The 20,305-nt window shown below is 46.3% G+C and overlaps 1 protein-coding gene across 1 annotated transcript in view; it reads right to left on the bottom strand.

Annotated features, from left to right (window-relative positions):
* Window positions 1-20,305, bottom strand: part of LOC142295509 (phospholipid scramblase 1-like) — a 126,132-nt gene that overhangs the window by 30,304 nt on the left and 75,523 nt on the right. The window contains exons 5-6 of the mRNA XM_075338606.1: window positions 18,166-18,386; window positions 11,977-12,138 (exon numbers count right to left, since the gene is read on the bottom strand). Coding sequence (XP_075194721.1) covers window positions 11,977-12,138; window positions 18,166-18,386 — 383 coding nt within the window. The remainder of the gene's footprint in view (window positions 1-11,976; window positions 12,139-18,165; window positions 18,387-20,305) is intronic.

Raw genomic sequence — 20,305 nt, forward strand, 5'->3', positions numbered from 1 at the left:
TGTAAGGGGAATACATGGAATAGCAGAAACTGCTGTGTGAATACTGACTTGAAAAATCCAATAGCTATGTGTAAAAGTGAAAATGTGAAAAATGGAATCTGCATTACTGCCATGAACATATGAATCAAGAGAAATTTAGCTACTGAATTGATCAATGCAATAGAGCCCCAACACTACGCCAAAGTATTTCTCTACGTTGGGGTCCCTAGCTTGTGTGTGTCCTCTCATGCAGTTAAAAAACTTACCGTGTATGGGAAGCTGAGACCCAGGCTATTTATGCGTATTGTATGGATTGGCAATAGGTGTGGTGGGGAGGGTTCACAAACGAAAAACTACTAACAATAACGAATAACGTTTGGAACACCATTCTAAGTCTGAACTGGGTGCAAAAAACCTAAAAAAACATCACTATGGGGAAATAACTGCTAACTGCGTTGCTATGGCAACGGTGATCTGTTAATGACCGGCTGTGTCAGCCGGTCCCTAACGGAACGGGGAGTCGACCGTGTGCTAGAGCATGTCGCCGGTACATGGCGATACACAAATGTGCACCGTGTACCGGAGAGATGCACTCGCAGGTCCTACATGACGCGTCATAGTCATGTGACCAGTCTGTAGCCAATGAGATAATAGCCACGTGACTGGTCACATGGCTATTGTGACGTCACGATAGGTCCTGCATCACTGCTGGCAGTGCTGGTCACCGGGAGGATTCAGCGATGATCGGATGGAATAGCGGCAGGAGACAGTGCAGAAGGGATCGCGGGGACCGGTAAGTGTTATGGCAATGTTTATTAACTGTCTGTGTACATTTATCGTGCATTTTTATGTGTTTGTGATTGCCTCCCATTATATCCTATAGGTTCGAGTTTGGTTCGACGAACCGAACTTGAACGGGACCTCCGTTCGACGAACCAAACTCGAGCCGAACCACGGCTGGTTCGCTCATCTCTAGTCACCGATGACGCGCCGGCGTCTGATTGGTTGTGGTGACGTCAGTGATGACACTCTCTCATCCTATTGGTCCAGGTTTGGTCTTGCCTTGGACATCACCAACTTGTTGGTGGTTCTTAGTTAATAAAAGACCCTGGAGCATGCTGCACGGCGCTCAGTCGTTCTTGTGCATGCATGAGGTAGCCACCCATGTATGTGCTCTCCTGCTATACTACCACAGTGAATCGCTACCTATATACTAGCTATTCTATACTTGCCCCTTCAGCAGCTATCATTCCCTCTGCTCTGCATTAGCCATTTAGGCACATTCCTCTGAGACTGGGGTCTGGTTAGGGGTTACACACAAGCTATCAGGCAGGTGCAGGTAGTCAGCATACCACCATACGGTGCGGTTAGCACCTGGTACTTGCAGGTCAGTGTGGTTAACACTGAGCCAGGGTAACAGCTGGTATGGTTAGTGCTGCTGGTATTTATCTTTGTACTGTGTGTGCCTTTACAACACACAATACATTATACTTACACTGTTTACCTCTTTGAGGCAACAGAGGCAGTGTTAGGACTTCCGTGAGTGCTAACTGAGTCAGTCTCCTATTTTACATAGGTGACCTCTGTGACATAAGAGGTTCACTTCCTTTTATACCCACTTGTATGGTAGTCGCTATAAGTTTAATAGCGAACTACCTTAATTAAGATATATTCTAATTTACGTATCTCTGTGAACTTACGGAGACTACTTTAATTCTGTTTATTGCTGGCAGCGGTCGAATATCAGCACACGGTGGATCCTGGCTGTCTGAATATTTACCATCTATATTATATCACACAGCACCCCCGTAACCCATCCTTCTCTTGTTTTTCCTCCTGAACCTCTTGTCTTTTCCTTTGTGTGTCCGTACAGTGTGACAGAGTTTTGCTTTTTCCTTGTCTGTCTTTATCTGTGGGTTTCATCACACTTCTGTTGCATTCCTGTCTAGGAGAAGGGGGAATCAGATCAGGACATGTCAGGAGCAGGGCCAGGAAGGAAACTTAACACTCTCAACCATAATGAGTATCCCTGAGCTTTGGGATAGCATAGGGCCCACTTTCTTAAGGGACAACCTAGGAGCTCCAGTTTCCTGCTATCCCATAATCATTGTGACAGTTGTTTGCAAGATAGATTAAGTGTAGGGATAGCTGCTGGAAGAGAGGTAGGTTTGGAGAATACGGATAAAAAAATATTCATATCAAATGGCAACATGCTCAAGAAAACATGAAATAGTGATCATCGGAGATGTCAAATACCTGGATATTTATTGGGAAACTCACAGGTAAGGGTAAAAGCTCTATTGAATATTTAGCCTCCTTTGCAGACAGCTTCATCAGTTGGTGGGAGAAAATATGAGGGGAACAGCCATGGTAAACCTAGTCCTAACCAACTTAGAGGATATGGTTAAGGGACTAAAGGTACTGGGACTCAGAGATCATGCTATCCATGAATTTGGGGTTGCAAGAGGAGGAAGAGCTGAAAAGATACAGACTTCAAGGCTTGAATTCAAGGCTTTGAGCTGTCATTAACCCCTTCTATTATCCCAATTGCCACCACACCAGGGCAATTGGGATGAGCCGGGTAAAATGTCATAATTTTAACATCTCAAGGATGCGACAATTCTGGGTGGCTGCTGGCTACTATTTTTAGGCTGGGGGAGCCCAATTAGCCTTGGGCCTCCCCAGCCTGAGAATACCAACTTCCAGCTGTCAGCTTTATCTTGGCTGGGTATCAAAATTGGCAGGGCCCGCTCACAGTTTTTTTAAAATTATTTATTTAAATCATTTTTTAAAAAGCCTCATAGGATCCCTCTTATTTTGACACACAGCCAAGAAAAGCACATCGTTGGGGGCTGCAGCCTTTTGCCATCTGCTTTACCTATGCTGAGTACCAAAATATGGGGGGAACCTACTCCAATTGTTTAATTTGTTTTATTTTGACACCACTATAGGGACACAGACAGCAAGTGTGAGTCCAACCAATCAGAGGCTGTCACACAGGGTGCGGGTGCAGTCTGACTGTAACCAATCACAGACCCTGGGACTGACAGTGGGCAGGGGAAGCTGTGAATATGTATGAGAGTTAACTATCAGAACCGAAAGAAGTGTGACAGCCACACAGGTCACAGCCACACACTTGCTAACTATAACTTTCCTGCTTCGCAGCCCCTCTTGCCCTTTCTACCATCATTTTACAACCAATGTTCTGGTCCCCATAGACTCATACATGGGCGTACCCAGGATCAAAACTAGGGGGGGGCAAGCCATGGTCGGTCAAGTACACATTACTTGAGGACACTGAGGGAGGCCGTACACATTACTGGAGGACACTGAGGGAGGCCATATACATTATTGGGAGACGCTGGGGGCCTGTGGGATATAAACATTGCTGAGGGACAATGGGGGGCATACACATTACTGGGAAATGTTGGGAGGCATGCACATTACTGGGGGCTGGGGGGCATACACATTACTGAGGAATGCTGGAAGGCATGCACATTATCTACTGTACCCTCACCCATCCCCCTCACTCCACTATACCAGTGCACGATCAGCTCTGCCCTCATCTACTGTACCCTGCCTCACCCATCCCCCTCATCCCACTATACTGCTGCACAGCCCATCAGCCTCACTTCACTATGCATATAGAATTATATACAGACATTTTCAAGGAAAAAAAGAGGGGCAGGAGGCCCACAGCAGAGGGGCAGGAGGCACACAGCAGAGGGGAAGGAGGCCCACAGGAGAGAGGCAGGAGGCCCACAGAAGAGGGGCAGGAGGACCACAGCAGGGAGGCATGAGACCATGGGTTGAAGGTTTCCCACCCCTGATCTAGCTGAAGCAAGGCAGGGGTCAGCAGTAGAGTTGAGCACGGTTCGCGGTTTGAGGTTCTCCAGTTCGCGGCTCGAGTGATTTTGGGGGCTGTTCTAGATCAAACTAGAACTCGAGCTTTTTGCTAAAGCTCGATAGTTCTAAATACGTTCGAGAACGGTTCTAGGAGCAAAAAGACCAGCTAATTACTAGCTGGCTTTCCGCTGTAATAGTGTAAGTCACTCTGTGACTCACACTATTATGAAATTTCAGTGTATAGTGTGCGGGAACAGCGCATTCAGATCACTGCTGTATGGATAATGGCGATCGCCAATTTTTTTTTTTTTCCTTGTCTTCCTTCCCTAAGCGCGCGCATGTAGTGGGGCGGGCCAGCATGTCAGCCAATCCCAGACACACACACAGGTAAGTGGACTTTTAGCCAGAGAAGCAACGGCATGTGTGATAGGATGTCCATGTCACATGTCCCTGCATTATAAAAACGAGTATCTGCCCGTCCGGACGCCATTATCTCTTCTGCATCTGGGTGTCAATCACCGCCGGCGTAGCTCCTGTCTCCGATACTGCTGTGTACGCTCTATACATAGCACTATACAGAATAGGGATAGAAGTTTCTTTCAGCCCTTCTAAGGGCTAATACCGGCAGGGTCAGAGCCATAGGTGATAGGGCAGTGAAAACAGATTTTAACAGCTACACAAGATGACAGCATCTGTGTAGCTAAGGTCAAGGATTTCCTCGCTGCATTTCCCCATTAGGAGGGATAGAAAGGGAGGCTTCCATTCCTCTGCCCAGACCCACAACCCTGCCACTGTACCCTCCTGCCCTTTGCACACTCAAACTCATTGTTACTAAGCCATTATACTAGCAAATACTGAGTGAACTTAGTGGCATCCTAAACGTGGCTGTTGGACTTCTGTATTGTCCCACTAGTGCAAAGATATTTGCAGCACGTCTGCCTGCATTGCACACTCAAACTCATTCTTACTAAGCCATTATACTAGCAATTTATGCTGCCAGTTTAAGGGCCGTAGTTGCATTGTCAGGGATAATTATTGTTGTTTATTCTGCTGTTAATAAAGCTAGACCACTGCTAAAATCTACACCACCTCTCAATTTTTACTACCACATTTTAAGTGCACAATCTTGTCGCAATCAAAATGAGTGGCAAAATGACAGATGCTGGTGGAAAGGGGAAGAGGCGTGTTGGAAAAGGAAAAAAAGGGTTTGTCCGTGGGGAAGGTGGCAAAGCTCCGCTAACATCTGCTGAAGATAGACCATCTTCCAGCAAAAGTAAGATGTCTACTACTTACCGTGGACAATCCGATGTGCTCCCTTTTTTACGGACACGAACAACTGGAACAAAGGTAGATGTTGGCCAAAAAAGGAAAATGCTTGAATGGATCTCAAGTGGTCCAACAAGTGCCCTCTCCGCCACCTCAACTACCGCATCCAAAAAACACCAGTCCTCTGAGTGGTCAGCTCAATCACACTTGCTTTCTCCCAGCTCTGAAGTCTCCATCCGCCCTGCACAGTATGATGGAACTGAGATGGGTGAGTCTGCAGAGCTGTTCAGTCACACTATAGCCTGGGAATCAGAGGTCTGCTCCCAAGCTACAGTGAGTACAGACCAGGAAATGGTCTGCAGTGATGCCCAGAACCTTTGTGACTCTGATTCAGGCCGTGGGGACCAAGTTTCTGAGCATAATGTTGACCCTTTTTCACAAACTGTAACACCTGTTGTTATAGACAATGAGGAACATACTGATGACGATGAGACGCAGATACCAGATTGGGATGACAACTTAAATATTCGGTCAGGGCAAGAAGAGGCTCGGTCTAAGGGTGAGGGGAGTGCAAACACAACAATTGATGAGGAAGTTCTAGATCCCACCTACTGTCAACCCACAGTCAGGCCCTAGAGGAGGTCAACAGAGGCGGTGGAGGAGGATGCAACCGACGAAGTTACCTTGCGCTTTCCTGGACAGAGTCGGAGCACTGGTAGCACGTCTACAACTGCATCCTCAGCCACCACTCTGCCTCTGAGCACTAGTCGAGGTGGATCAGCAGGTCGCATGCCCTCTAAGCCTTGCCTAGCCTGGTCCTTTTTTGACATAGCAAAAGATCGCCCAAATTATGTGATCTGTAAAATTTGTCGTGATTCTGTTAGTAGAGGGCAAAACCTCAGCAGTTTGACAACTTCTTCCATAAATCGTCACATGAATAAATATCATATGTCCCAGTAGGAAGCTCACCGTGCTGCAATGCGGCCTAGCGGAGCGAACCATCCACCGCCTGCCCCTTCCAGTGCATCCGCACGCTCTTCATCTTCTAGGACTGTGGGGACAGCTGTCACACCTGGTTTTCCACCCACAACTTCCACCACTGTAACCGCAACAGGCAGTTTGCTTGGTAGGTCGTCAGTTGGTTTGGAAGGGGAAACAAGTGCGTGTGTACAGCTCTCTCAGACATCGATAGCACCAACGTTGGATGAAGGCGACATCATGTCTCCGCCTGCACTTTCCTCACAAACCTGCATTTTTCCAGGGACACCCTACTCAACACCGTCTCCACACAGCAGCCAGATCTCTGTCCCTCAGATGTGGACAAATAAAAGGCCATTTCCTGCGACCCATGACAAAGCTAAGAGGTTGACTTTATCCCTCTGTAAGCTCTTGGCTACCGAAATGCTGCCTTTCCGCTTGGTGGACACACAGGATTTTAGAGACCTTATGTCTGTCGCTGTGCCCCAGTACCAGATGTTCAGTCGCCACTACTTCTCTAAGAAAGGTGTGCCCGCGCTACACCAGCATGTCGCACACAACATCATCGCTTCCTTGAGAAACTCTGTGTGTGAACGGGTGCATTTCACCACCGATACTTGGACCAGTAAGCATGGACAGGGACGTTACAGGTCGCTGACTGGGCACTGGGTACCTATGGTGATAGATGGTGAAGGGTCTGCTGCACAAGTCTTGCCGTCGCCACGACTTGTGTGTCAATCCTCTGTCTGTCCAAGTTCCTCCACAGCTTCTGCCTCCTCCACCTCATCTGGGTCCTCCACCTCCGCCCCAAGCCTGCCTGGTCAGGCCACCAGCATTCTCACTGCACAGAAGGAATCACGCACCCCTCATTACTATGCTGGCAGCAGAGCGCAACGGCATCAGGCGGTCTTTAGCTTGACATGTCTTGGGAATAGGAGTCACACAGCTGAGGAGTTGTGGTCAGCTCTGCGGTCCGAGTTTAATAAATGGTTGTCTCCACTCAACCTGCAGCCTGGTAAGGCCGTGTGCGACAATGCTGTAAACCTGGGTGCGGCCCTTCGCCTGGGCAAGGTGACACACGTGCCTTGTATGGCTCATGTGTTGAACCTTGTTGTCCAGCAATTCTTAACACACTATCCCGGCCTAGATGGCCTTCTGACCAGGGCACGAAAACTGTCTGCTCACTTCCGCCGTTCAACCGCCGCAGATGAGCGACTTGCATCGCTCCAGAAGTCTTTCGGCCTGCCGGTTCATCGCCTGAAATGCGATGTGGCGACACGCTGGAATTCGACTCTCCACATGTTACAGCGACTGTGGCAGCACCGCCGAGCCCTGGTGCAATACGTCATGACGTATAGCCTGGGCCAACGAGATGCAGAGGTGGGGCAGATCATTCTGATGGAGTGGTCTCAGATCAAGGACCTATGCACCCTTCTGCACAGTTTCGACATGGCAACGAATATGTTTAGCGCTGACAATGCCATTATCAGCATGACAATTCCAGTCATTTACATGCTGGAGCACACGCTAAACACTATTCGGAGTCAGGGGGTGGGACAACAGGAAGGGGAGGAACTACAGGAGGATTCATATGCGCAAGACACAACAACATCACCAAGGTCCAGACGTTCATCATCACCAATGCGGCAGGCATGGGACCATGGAGGACAGGGATCAACAAGGGCGCATGGTTGCAGGTGAGATGTTGAGGAAGGTGCAGGAGAACATGAAGAAATGGAGGACGAACTGTCCATGGACATGGAAGACTCAGCGGATGAGGGAGACCTTGGTCAAATTTCAGTTGAAAGAGGTTGGGGGGAGATGTCAGAGGAAGAAAGAACGGTTAGCACCTCTATGCCACAAACACAGCGTGGACTTGGTCCGCATGGCCGCGCAAGACACATGAGCGCCTTCTTGCTGCACTACCTCCAACATGACCCTCGTATTGTCAAAATTAGAAGTGTTGATGACTACTGGCTTGCCACACTATTAGATCCCCGGTACAAGTCCAAATTTTGTGACATAATTCCAGCCATAGAAAGGGATGCACGTATGCAGGAGTATCAGCAGAAGCTGTTACTCGATCTTAGCTCGGCTTTTCCACCAAACAACCATGCAGGTGCAGGGAGTGAATCTCCCAGTTGTAACTTGACAAACATGGGACGGTCTCGTCATCTTCAACAGTCTACCCGTACCAGTAGCACCGTATCTGGTGCTGGTAACAGCAATTTTATGGAATCTTTTCATAATTTTTTTAGACCGTCCTTTGCAAGGCCACCAGAGACAACAAGTCTGACACATAGTCAACGGCTGGAGAGGATGATACAGGAGTATCTCCAAATGAACATCGATGCCATGACTTTGCAAATGGAGCCTTGCTCATTTTGGGCTTCAAATCTTGAAAAATGGCCAGAGCTCTCCAGTTACGCCTTGGAGATTTTGTCGTGTCCAGCTGCCAGCGTTTTCTCTGAGCGTGTCTTCAGTGCTGCTGGGTGTGTGCTGTCAGATAAGCGCACGCGTCTGTCCAGTGACAATGTGGACAGACTAACGTTCATCAAAATGAACAAGTCATGGATCCACAAGGAATTTACTACCCCTGTGTCATCCTGGGGAGAGTAAATGCTTGTGGATTTGGAATGTGCTTGATGCAAATCAAAACATCCTGTTTGCAACTAGGGCACAAGTGCTGTCACTGATGGGGTGTCTGTGTGGCCCAATGTTTGGAAAAAAGGGAGACTCCGCTTGGAATAACCCTTGCTTACATTGTTTAAAATGATCCAAGATGAACAGAGCTGGGATCAGGAAAGACTTAGCTACCTACCCCGGTGTCATGCTGGGGATGGTTAATTATGGCGTATTTTTGAATGTGCTTGATGCAAATCTAGCTGTGAAATGTACAACTGGGGCACAAGTGCTGCCACTGAATGAGTGGGTGTGTGTGGGGCCCAATTTTTGGAAAAAAAGGAGACTCCGCTTGGAGTAACCCTTGCTTGCTGTGTTTTTTAAAAGGAGCCAAGATGAACAAGTCATGGTTCAGCAAAGACTTTATCTACCTACCCCGGTGTCATCCTGGGGGCAGTTAATTATGGCATATTTTTGAATGTGCTTGATGCAAATCTAGCTGTGAAGTGTACAACTGGGGCACAAGTGCTGCCACTGATGGGGTGTCTGTGTGGCCCAATTTTTAGAAAAAAGGGAGACTCCGCTTGGAGTAACCCTTGCTTACATTGTTTTAAAAATGATCCAAGATGCACAGAGCTGGGATCAGGAAAGACTTTGCTACCTACCCCGGTGTCATGCTGGGGACGGTTAATTATGGCGTATTTTTGAATGTGCTTGATGCAAATCTAGCTGTGAAGTGTACAACTGGGGCACAACTGCTGCCACTGAAGGGGTGGGTGTGTGTGTGTGTGGCCCAATTTTTGGAAAAAAGGGAGAACTCCGCTTGGAGTCACCTTGTGGTGTTTTACATGATTTTAGAAGGGCGTGCCATGCCTATATCTGTGTCTCCTCCTCTTTTTCCTTGTCCAGCTCTTTTGTTTTTGCATGAGTATATGTCCTTGTCACTTTCCCATGTGTTTGTGTTGTGTTGTGAGTTGTTTGTCACCTTTTGGACACCTTTGAGGGTGTTTTCTATGTGTTTTTATGTGTTTGTGATTGCCTGCCATTGTTTCCTATGTGGTTCGAGTTCGGTTCGTCGAACGTTCGATGAACCGAATTCGAACGAGACCTCCGTCGGCGAACCGAACTCGAGCCGAACCGGGACCGGTTCGCTCATCTCTAGTCAGCAGGCCTGCAGTCGGGGGGCCTGTGGTCGGTGGGCTTGCGGCCAGCGGGTCTGTGGTCAGCGGGCTTGTGGTCGGCGAGGCCTGTGGTTGGTGGGTCTGCGGGCTTGCGGCCGGTGGGTCTGTGGTCGGTGGGCTTGCGGTCGGCGGGGTTTTGCGGTCGGCGGGTCTGCGGGGCCTGTGGTCGGCGGGTCTGCGATCCGGCAGTCGGCAGGTCTGTGGGTGGCCCCAGGCAGAGCTTAGCGGGCCCCCCTCGGGCTGGGATCAGCACCTCACCACCCCGACGATCGTCTTCAGCTTACAGTGCTTACTTGTCCCCGCTGGATGCCAGGTCCTCGCCACCTCCGCGTTGTACGCACGCAGCACTGTGATGAGGCGCAGAGTAATGACCTCATCACAGTGCTGTGTGATGACGCGCCGCCTTTCTGCGCTACTCGCTTCCGGCCACATGGCTAATTTGCATGTGATGTCCTAGAAGGGCTTCGCCTGCAATTTAGCCATGTGTGCAGTGGCAGAAACAACACGGCCGGGCCCCTCTGCTGCGCCTGTGACTGGGGCCCGGTGAAGAGAAGGGGCCCATTCTGCCTGGGGCTTAACAAACCCAAGTAATTACCCCGGGCCTGACTGGGCCCCCCTGTCTTCACCGGGCCCGGTACACTAGGCCCGGTACACCAGGCACAGTAGTAATGCCCTGATGGCGGCCCTGCCCTGCTTCTAGGTACTCCCATGGACTCATATGGGGTTCAGCATCTGAGCAGATGTTCAGGTTCAAGGTTTTTTTTAAGTTTGCCCGGAACCACCAAACCCGAAAATCTGCGGGTTCACTCATCTCTATTTAAGAGCTTAAGAGTCCCACTAACTAACAATTTTAAGAGAATGTGTATGAGGCACTCCCTTATATCTAATACAGGTGTATTGGACTCCTTCTTCCTTCTCATTTTTGGTAGTTCTTAACATTTTATGGTGATTACCTGGGAGTGTAGGTTTACGGTTATGTGCACCCGCGGCATCTTTTTTGTCAGTGCATCTTGAGTGCATCTAAAATGCACCTAAAATGCACCATGGTGGCAAAAACGCATAAAAAAACGCAATGTTTTTACCGCGTTCTGACGCTTTTTTACCACGTTTTGCCCAATGCGTTTTTTTAAGTCAAATCTTATTGACTGGAGGGCTTAAAATTGTGGTAAAAACTAAAAAAGAATTGACATGCTGTATCTTGAAAAATGCAGCCAAAAAGGTGCAAAACCTCCATGTGCACTAGAGTCTGGCACATGGAAGCACAGGAGGATCCTCCTGTGATTCCATGTTCCAGGCTCTAGTGCTTTTGATACCCAGTACATTTAGCTTGTACCCCTAGTTCCTTAAAGCACACTGCAGGGCTCTTTCCAGGTAATTGGTTTCCATATAAGCTTTTGCTTTTTCCTTTGACCCCCTTGGGATTTTTGAGGATCCATTCCCTCTCTTCTAGTCTGTTTTGCACCTTTTTGCCCAGGAGTACAGTCTGCATCCGACACAACTTTAACTACTTACTTGCCTGTTCAGCAGTCTTCAGGCCCATATTCCTGACTCTGGTCAACTATAAATGTAAGAATTGGTTACCCCTGTGGTGATTATACAGTGCGAGGTCCCTTTACAGGATTAATGAGGTTGCTGTGTAAAACCATAAGGATTCTACTTGCCTGACTCTTTCATACTGGCAGACTTGCTCCCCACCACTGTGGTTTACAGCTAACTTTCCATCGTATAAGCACTGTGCAGTCTCTCATACATATGATCGATTTACAGTCAAGATCTATCATTTACAAGGTTTCATTTCAATAAGCCCCCTGCTGACAGTATGTTTGACAAAGGCTACCATAGCCGAAGCGTCACCATCTGACTGTCCATTTCCTTGCATCAATTTTTCTCAATAAAATTATTCTGTTAAGCAAATTTGCATTCTGCACTTTTCCCATTGTTTTCTTATTGAGTGCCGGAGTTGAACAAATCTGTTATGTCCATCATAGCTATAAGAGAGCAGTGGTAGATACCAGTGCTCCTCAACACATGGATTTCATAAAACCATTTATTATTTTGTCCTTTGATATGCATATGAATTTAATTCTAAAAGGGCTACTTTTACCATAAAATTGATGTCTGAGCAGCAACTGCAGGTAAGACAGGGTCCAACAATCCTTAAAACATTTTCATGTCTCTCATTTTGTATTGAGAACTTTTGTAGAAATGGATGCCAATTCTGGATGACGTAACCAATTATAATTCCTGGGGGAGACTGAACCTCCAGCTATGAGAGAAGACATAAAGAATACTGGTAGAGTATATAGCAATGTAATACATTAGATACATTAGTTCTATTCCTAGCAGGGGTAAGACTCTTTAGTCCAAGATCCACCTCTCTTATTTAGGAGGCCACCATTGGATGAAAACCCTTGACCAGCTTTTCAGTTCTAATAGCTCGAAACCAAAACAAACTTTCTTCTTTCCATGACTATGAAAATCATGGCAAACCTTCTATAGCTCTTCAACTTATTTCTCCACATTGAAAAGTGCACCTTCTCGGAGAACTTTATCCTAATTGCATCACTCCAAAACTCTAGTTTCAGTTTATTATTATATATCTTCCCCTAAGTCTTTCAGTTTCTTGCCTATCCTCTCATTTTTGCTTGTCCTCACCTACGTTGTTCCAACCACAATTGTTCTTAGTTACAGTTTGCCTTTTTGCTCATAACATTTCAAAAATATTTTCTGTATATGACCATTGAGTAGAATCTGGTTTATTACTGAATTCTTTTATTGTATACAATTTTTGATTGAACGGTAGACTTGCACAGTAATTATTGTCCTCCATGAGAAATCTCTTGCCTTACTTATGCCACAACATATTGATAATGTTTTTAGTCAGTCAATACTTTATGTATTATTATAATCCAATGCACTTTGATGCAAAATATTTTCTATGTCGAGGGCCACATTGTCAGTAGTTTAATTTCCATGGAACGGGTTTAGTCTGAGTCTCTTTATGGCTTTTCAAATACTTATACCAATAATGGCTAATAGATGCCATTCCACGTTTTGGACTGTTAATACAATCTAAAATAGCCGCAGAATGTGACTACACTTCTCCTCTATTCTCACTCCAGAAAGGTGTGACTATACATGTATGCAACTCTCATCACTATATTTAAAGACACATATGTCACTCTGAGTCCCATGATTTTGGCACACGTGTGTTCTGCATGTGCTATCCGTAATAGCACACGGAGATGAGGCACTTATACTCACCTGTCCACACTCATGCTGTCCGTGGTGCTGCTGTCTCTGGCTTTCCTGTCCGTGGCCGCTGCTGTCTCACTGTGGTTGTTACTTCCGGGTTGCGGTGTAGTGAATATTCATGAGCATAATTAGCCGGCGTGGAAACAGGAGACCACAGCAGCCAGAGACAGCATCGCTGGAGACAGGTAAGTATAAAAATTATTTTATTTCAAAGATACATGTTTTTTGTGGTATGTGTTACACGGATCACACCAATGTGTGGTCCATGTGACATAAGTGATGCCGGAGAAAAACAGACTTGCCTCCGTGCCGAGTACAGGGACACCTGGGTGCACCGTACGGAAACATGGTCAGTGAGAAATCACTGATGTGTGTGCAGACCCATTGATTTTAATTGGTATGCATATATCTGTGATTCTGGTATGTATAAAAACTGCATCATACGTACCAGAATCACTGATGTGTGAAGGAGGACTAAGGGCGGCTTTGTACGTTGCAACATCGCACGTGCGATGTCGGTGGGGTCAAATTGAAAGTGACGCACATCCGGCGTCACTTTCGACATCGTTGTGTGCAAATTCTAGATGATACGATTAACGAGCGCAAAAGCGTCGTTATCGTATCATCGTTGCAGGTTCCGACTTTTCCATAATTATGCTGCCGCGACAGGTACGATGCTGTTCCTCGTTCCTGCGGCAGCACACATCGCTGTGTGTTACGCCGCAGGAGCGAGGAACTTCACCTTACCTGCCGCCGGCGGGTCTACGGAAGGAAGGAGGTGGGCGGGATGTTTACATCCTGCTCATCTCCGCCCCTCCGCTTCTATTGGCCGCCTGCCATGTGACGTCGCTCTGACGCCGCACAACCCGCCCCCTTAGGACGCCGGCCAGAGCGACAGTCGCAGGGCAGGTGAGTGCATGTGAAGCTGGCGTAGCGATAATTTTTGCTACGCCAGCTATCACAAGATATCGTACCAGCGACGGGGGCAGGGACTATCGCGTGCGACATCGCAGCATCGGCTTGCGATGTCGCAACATGCAAAGCCCGCCTAAGAGTGATACCTTTATTGTCTAACTCAAAAACATATATTTGCATGCTTTCAGAGCACTGAGGCTACTTCAACAGGGAAGTTTACAAATGAATGACTGAGACAAGAGAACAACATTTATGAGATGTAACAACAGGACGCTTGCTAACATACCCTTTACTTAAAAAGACTCTGTCAGTAGAGAATGACTGTTCAAGCCAGGTACAAGTGCCCGGTGCATCATGGCGAAGCCAATCATAAAATGCACCTTCCCATGCCTTTGTCTTTCATTTATCTCCGCCCTTCTCTGGCTCTAACAATCCACTACAGCTTCGAACATGAGACTGCCTTCATCTTTTAGACAATCATCTTGGCTATCTCATACATAAATTTGACTTGCAACTATTTAGCATATGATTAATTATGCAGATTGTTGTCATGTTACTGCATTGTTATTGTTTAGCTTCTGGTGTTGAAAAAAATCATTTTCTTCCAGTACTACAAACTACATCCAGTTCTCACATTATCTAATAGCACAGTGTGTTATTAGGTTGATTCCCCAGTCAAATGTCACTGGTTTGAATTGAGGAGCAGCCATGAAGAAGATTTCCCAAGAAAAAGAGAAATAGCATGATCCAGCTCATCAGTGGTCTGTGAGTACCATGACAGTTAGAAGAATAGGAAATGAAGTCTGTCCATTCAACAAGACAGATCATCACATGGTCTATCAGTTCTGGTGTGACAAGCACAGCAGTTGAGGTGCCTCATATACTTTGAAGTAGTGAGATCACAGATGTCCATGCAAGCACCATGTGATGTACATTGCACAAGTCTGGAATGGTGGCTAGAAAAAAGGTGAAGAAGCCTCAACTTCAAAATCGTCATAAGAGTCGTCAGCTCAAATTTACAAAAAAGTACAAAAAGTGGACAGTAGAGATTGGAAATGGGTGATTTGAAGCGTTGAGACAAAAGTCAATAGACTGGGCTCTGATGTGTGTAAATGGGTCTGGAATAGAGATGAGTGAACGCATGGAAGATCTGTTTGGCAGATGCAGCCGGACTTTTGATAAAGTTTGGTTTGGGACCCAGACTTAACCTGAACCCCAATGGAAGTGACTAATTAGGTAGTTCGGATCGCCGCCCATATGTAGCTAGCCATAAACAGATCACTTCCGTTGACAGGTGAGCAGGGGCTTTTCTTTTTTTTTATTTTAAGATTGCACACTACATCTGATCAGGCTATTGTTACCACCAGTGCGAGCCATTCAAACACTGCAAGCAGTTTGCACTGGGCTGAGCACTAAGTGTACCCAAGCACAGCAATGCTTGCATCAGTTGTTTGCATATATAAAGCAATTAAACTCTGAACCGAAACTATGTTTTTTGGGAAAAATCTGTGTTAGATACGAAAACTGAAGCATGGGAAGAAACATGGAAATAAGGGGCTAGCGGATCGAGAAAACTGAAGGAACAGTCAAGTGATGGAGGAAGCCTGATGATAGGGTATTGTTTCACAGCCAAAAGCATTGGATACTTGACCAGGATTGATGGTGGTCTCAATGCTGAGATATATGTGAGTACGTGAGACCAAACTTTCAGCGTTTCCCAGTCTCACACCACTTCCTCATCTCGCCGCCTGTCTGTCGGGGTCCCCCAAGGTTCAGTTCTTGGACCCCTGCTGTTCTCCATCTACACCTTTGGCCTGGGGCAGCTCATAGAGTCCCACGACTTTCAGTATCATCTCTACACTGATGATATGCAGATCTACCTCTCTGGACCTGACATCACCTCCATACTAACCAGAATCCCACAATGTCTGTCTGCTATTTAATACTTTTTCTCTGCTCGATTCTTAAAATTGAATATGGACAAAACAGAATTCATTGTCATTCCCCCCCATCACTCAACTCCCCCACCTGACATATCCATCAATGTCAATGGCTGCCCACTCTCCCCGGTCCCACGTGCTCGCTGCCTTGGGGTATTCCTAGACTCTGATCTCTCTTTCAAGCCACACATCCAAGCTTTCTTCACCTCCTGCCGCCTCCAACTCAAAAATATTTCCCGGATCCGAATATTCCTTTCCCAAGAAGCTGCAAAAACCCTAGTACATGCCCTTATTATCTCCCGCCTGGATTATTGCAACCTCTTGCTCTGTGGCCTCCCTTCTAACAGTCTCGCACTCCTACAATCTATTCTAAACTATGCTGCCCGGCTAATCCACCTGTCCCCCCGCTACTCCCCGACCTCTCCTCTCTGCCAATCCCTTCACTAGCTTCCCATTACCCAACGACTCCAGTTCAAAACCCTAACCATGACCTACAAAGCCATCCACAACCTGTCTTCTCCCTACATCTCTGACCAAGTCTCCCGGTACTTACCTGCACGTAACCTTCGATCCTCACAAGTTCTCCTTCTCTGCTCCCCACTCATCTCCTCTTCCCACCATCGTATCCAAGATTTCTTCCGTGCCTCCCCCATACTCTGGAATGCTCTGCCACAACACATCAGACTCTCGCCTACCTTGACAAGCTTCAAAAGGAACCTGAAGACCCACCTCTTCCAACAAGCCTACAACCTGCCGTAACCCTCAGTCTGATGCAGCGCCGCACAAACAGCTCTACCCTCACCTACTGTATCCTCACCTATCCCTTGTAGACTGTGAGCCCTCACGGGCAGGGACCTCTATCCTCCTGTACCAGTCTGTGCCTTGTATTGTTTATGATTATTGTACTTGTCCCTATTATGTACACCCCTTTCACATGTAAAGCACCATGGAATTGATTGCACTATAATAATAAATAATAATAATAATATTCTACAAGACAAGTTACTTTGTACACTCAAGTACTATGGCTATAAAAAGGACAACATAGTGTTCCAGTGGGGCAATGACAGGAATCATACGTGGACATTGGCAAATAAATTGTTCAATGACAATGATGTAAAGGGGCTGGATTTGCTCCAACTTTCCACAGACCTCAACCCAATTGAACACTTGTGAAAAAAGCTGTATAAATGTGAATGAACTAGTATGCACCAACATTGGGTACATGTAGAAGAGCCATGGGATCAAATTTCGGTTCAGACATGCTTAAATATGATTGAGAGCATGGTGAGAAGGATTCAGGCAGTGTTGAAAGCCAAAAGGTGGATTTACAAAATAACAAAATAATTAAAATTAAAATTTTGATTTTTAGGAGCAAAACAGTAACAATGCAGTGATATGACAAGATTCTTCATAATTACTCATATGATATGGTATTTGCAAGCTAAACGTGTTACCAAGATGATTGTCTATAAAATGAAGGTAGTCTCACATTCGAAGTTTTAGTGAATGTTGAGATATGGAGCCTTAAAGTAAAAATTTAAAAAAACTGTTACCCTTTTGCTCATCAGTGTAAATGTTTGTCCACGCCATGATGCATCAAGAGCCTGTACTTGGTTTGAACAGTGATTCTTTGCAAAAGAGTCCTGTTAAGAAATCTCGTCAGAAATGTCCTCTCATCGCGATTAAAGATAGGTACATTCCCATGTAACAGCAAAAAATGCAAGACTTGTATCTGTCACGATTTTAGTACTTTTGGCGTCTTATGGATGATGTGAGTGACAGCTCAATGATCCTATAGGATCAAGGTCGTGCGGTCTAGAGATGAGCGGACCTCAACTTTAAAGTTCGGTGTTTGTACCAAACACAGATTTTGCAAAAAAATCAGTGTTCAAGTTCAGATGCTTTACGTATGCAAACCACTCGAGCGAGCATTGGTGTGATTTGGTATGCTCTGTGCTCAGCTCAGTGCGAGCCACATGCAGTATAGTTCTGACAGTCAGAGCCAACGGGGAACAACAGAAGTCACTCAAGGAGAGAACTAACTCATTTACAATTTAATATATGTATTTTAATGTAAGAGATAATGTCGGAAATTAAATGACTATATAAAACTAAATTCATATAAAAGATATTAAAATGAATAAGGACAACAGCTCTACCTTTGTATCTTGTATACTTACTTTTTGCAGGCAGCAAGGAGTGAGACAGCAGGTACATCTAAGGGGTCTTAACAATCGGATAATTTCTTGGCCCCTGTTATCAGTAATCACTATGGCAAAGGAGCGGGCACTTCCACAAAAATATCGATTGCAACAACTGTTTTCTTCAGCTGCAAAGTATACACGCTGACCCATGCTGTTTTTTATTTCATATTTATTGTTTGTTTCATACCCTGTGATGACTAAAACAAAATAATTGAATAATGATAACAGTGCAAATGTATAATAATAAAAACATATTTAAAAGGTGTTTCAAATAATATCTTACTACCGTAGTATTAGGTGTAACATAGAAACTGTTAGGCTTGTGACATGCAGTTGAAAACCTAAAAGGGTTGTAGTATGTTATATTTGATGGTACATCGTTATGATAAGTAATCAACATCAGATTAGTGGCGGTACGACACCCGGCACTGAATAAGGTTGTATGTGTAGTAGTGGCCACGACCACAAATCATACAACAGAACTGTGTATTTCCACTCTGAAACTGATCTTTCCAACTGCCGCTAGCACCAAGAATAGTTATTCGGCTGGGGTGCCTGGTTTTGCGCACTCACTGTCACAATACTGTTTGCACTCTGCTGTCGCATAGTTGTATCGGTCACCTGATTCCGTGGTCGGCGTTTCCTGGTGGAAGGAGCCTATCCTTCTAAGCCTCATTCCCGAGAGCAAACCTTGTTGTCAGGAAGTTCCCTCCATCATCATGGCGCCAGTAATTGTTCTGCTCTATAGCGTGCTCTCCTGGTCCCTGTAAGTGCTCTAGATTTTGTCCGCTACCTCCCCTGACATTTCCTGACCTCCCTGATGTCTGTTCTGCCTGGCTTCTCTTACTTCTGTGCTGCCCGACCACCCTGTCTTCCATCCCCTCCATCTTGTCTTACCTTTCGTTCTTCCCTCCTGCTCCCTGTTTGTTTTTCCATCTCTGCTCCCCCTCCTTCGGCTTGCTCTCCCAGTTACCAACTTCTGGCTTCTTCCTGACCCTGACTCCGCCTCTTCCTTTGTACTGCGTTCCTTCTCGGCTCTGACCCGGCTAGCACGACTCCTCTTAGCCATCACTTACTGTGTTTTTCCAAAAATAAGACATTTTTGGAGGATGTCTTATTCTTGGAGAAACATGGTTGGGGGAGGTAAGTTTACCCCCCAAAAATGCAGACCCCCCACTTCCCAGGAGACTCATACTTACCAGACCTGGAAATCTGCGTGCCTCCCAGGTCCTCCTGTGATCTCCATTGGGTGCTGCACACCATCCTCCCCTGCTTTTGGCTGACACACTCACACACAGCAGATCGCAGATCGCACACACACCACATAGCACATCACATCACATCCAGCGCTTCCAGATGCAGGGAATGATGGGAGGAAGGCACATGTGTCTGCAGATCCTGTTGCAGCAGGTCCTTGCGCTCTACCGCACAGCCTCTCAGGATTCTGCCGGCGAGAAGAAATCGGTGTCGCTGGATGTGGTGAGTATGTTTGCGATCCGATGTGTGTGTGATCCGATATTTGTGTGTGTGATTTGATGTTTGTGTGTGATCCGATGTTTGTGTGTGCGATCTGATTGTGTGTGCGATCTGATTGTGTGTGCTCCATTGCTTGTGTGTGAGATCTGATTGTGTGTGTGTGTGTGTGTGTGTGTGTGAGATCTGATGTGTGTGGGTGTGCCTTCACTGCAGGGCCTCCTGCTCAGCATCTGGGGAGTATGATTGCCGGGTGTCCCGCTATCTATAATGAAGTGTCCTGCAGTATCTGTAACTTTTTTAGCTGCATGGACACTTCATTATTGATCCGCGACTAGGGCTTATTTTCGGGGGAGGGATTATATTTAACCCTTACTCCGAAAATGCTGAAAATCCCTGCCAGGGCTTACTTTTAGGGGAGGTCTTATTTTTGGAAAAGCACGGTAGTTACCTGGGACGCCTTGTGCTCTGACTCTCTCTAGTGGTTGTTCTAATTACATACACTGTGCACTGATGCCTCCTAGTGGTGACATTACACCCACCAATCTGTTATTGTTGACTTATCCTAATAATAGGCTAACATACATGGAAAACCGCCTGTTAACAACAATTGTATTGGTCCCTATTTATAAAGACAAAACAA

Source organism: Anomaloglossus baeobatrachus, chromosome 3, assembly GCF_048569485.1.
Source record: "Anomaloglossus baeobatrachus isolate aAnoBae1 chromosome 3, aAnoBae1.hap1, whole genome shotgun sequence".
Classification (NCBI taxonomy): Eukaryota; Metazoa; Chordata; class Amphibia; order Anura; family Aromobatidae; genus Anomaloglossus; species Anomaloglossus baeobatrachus.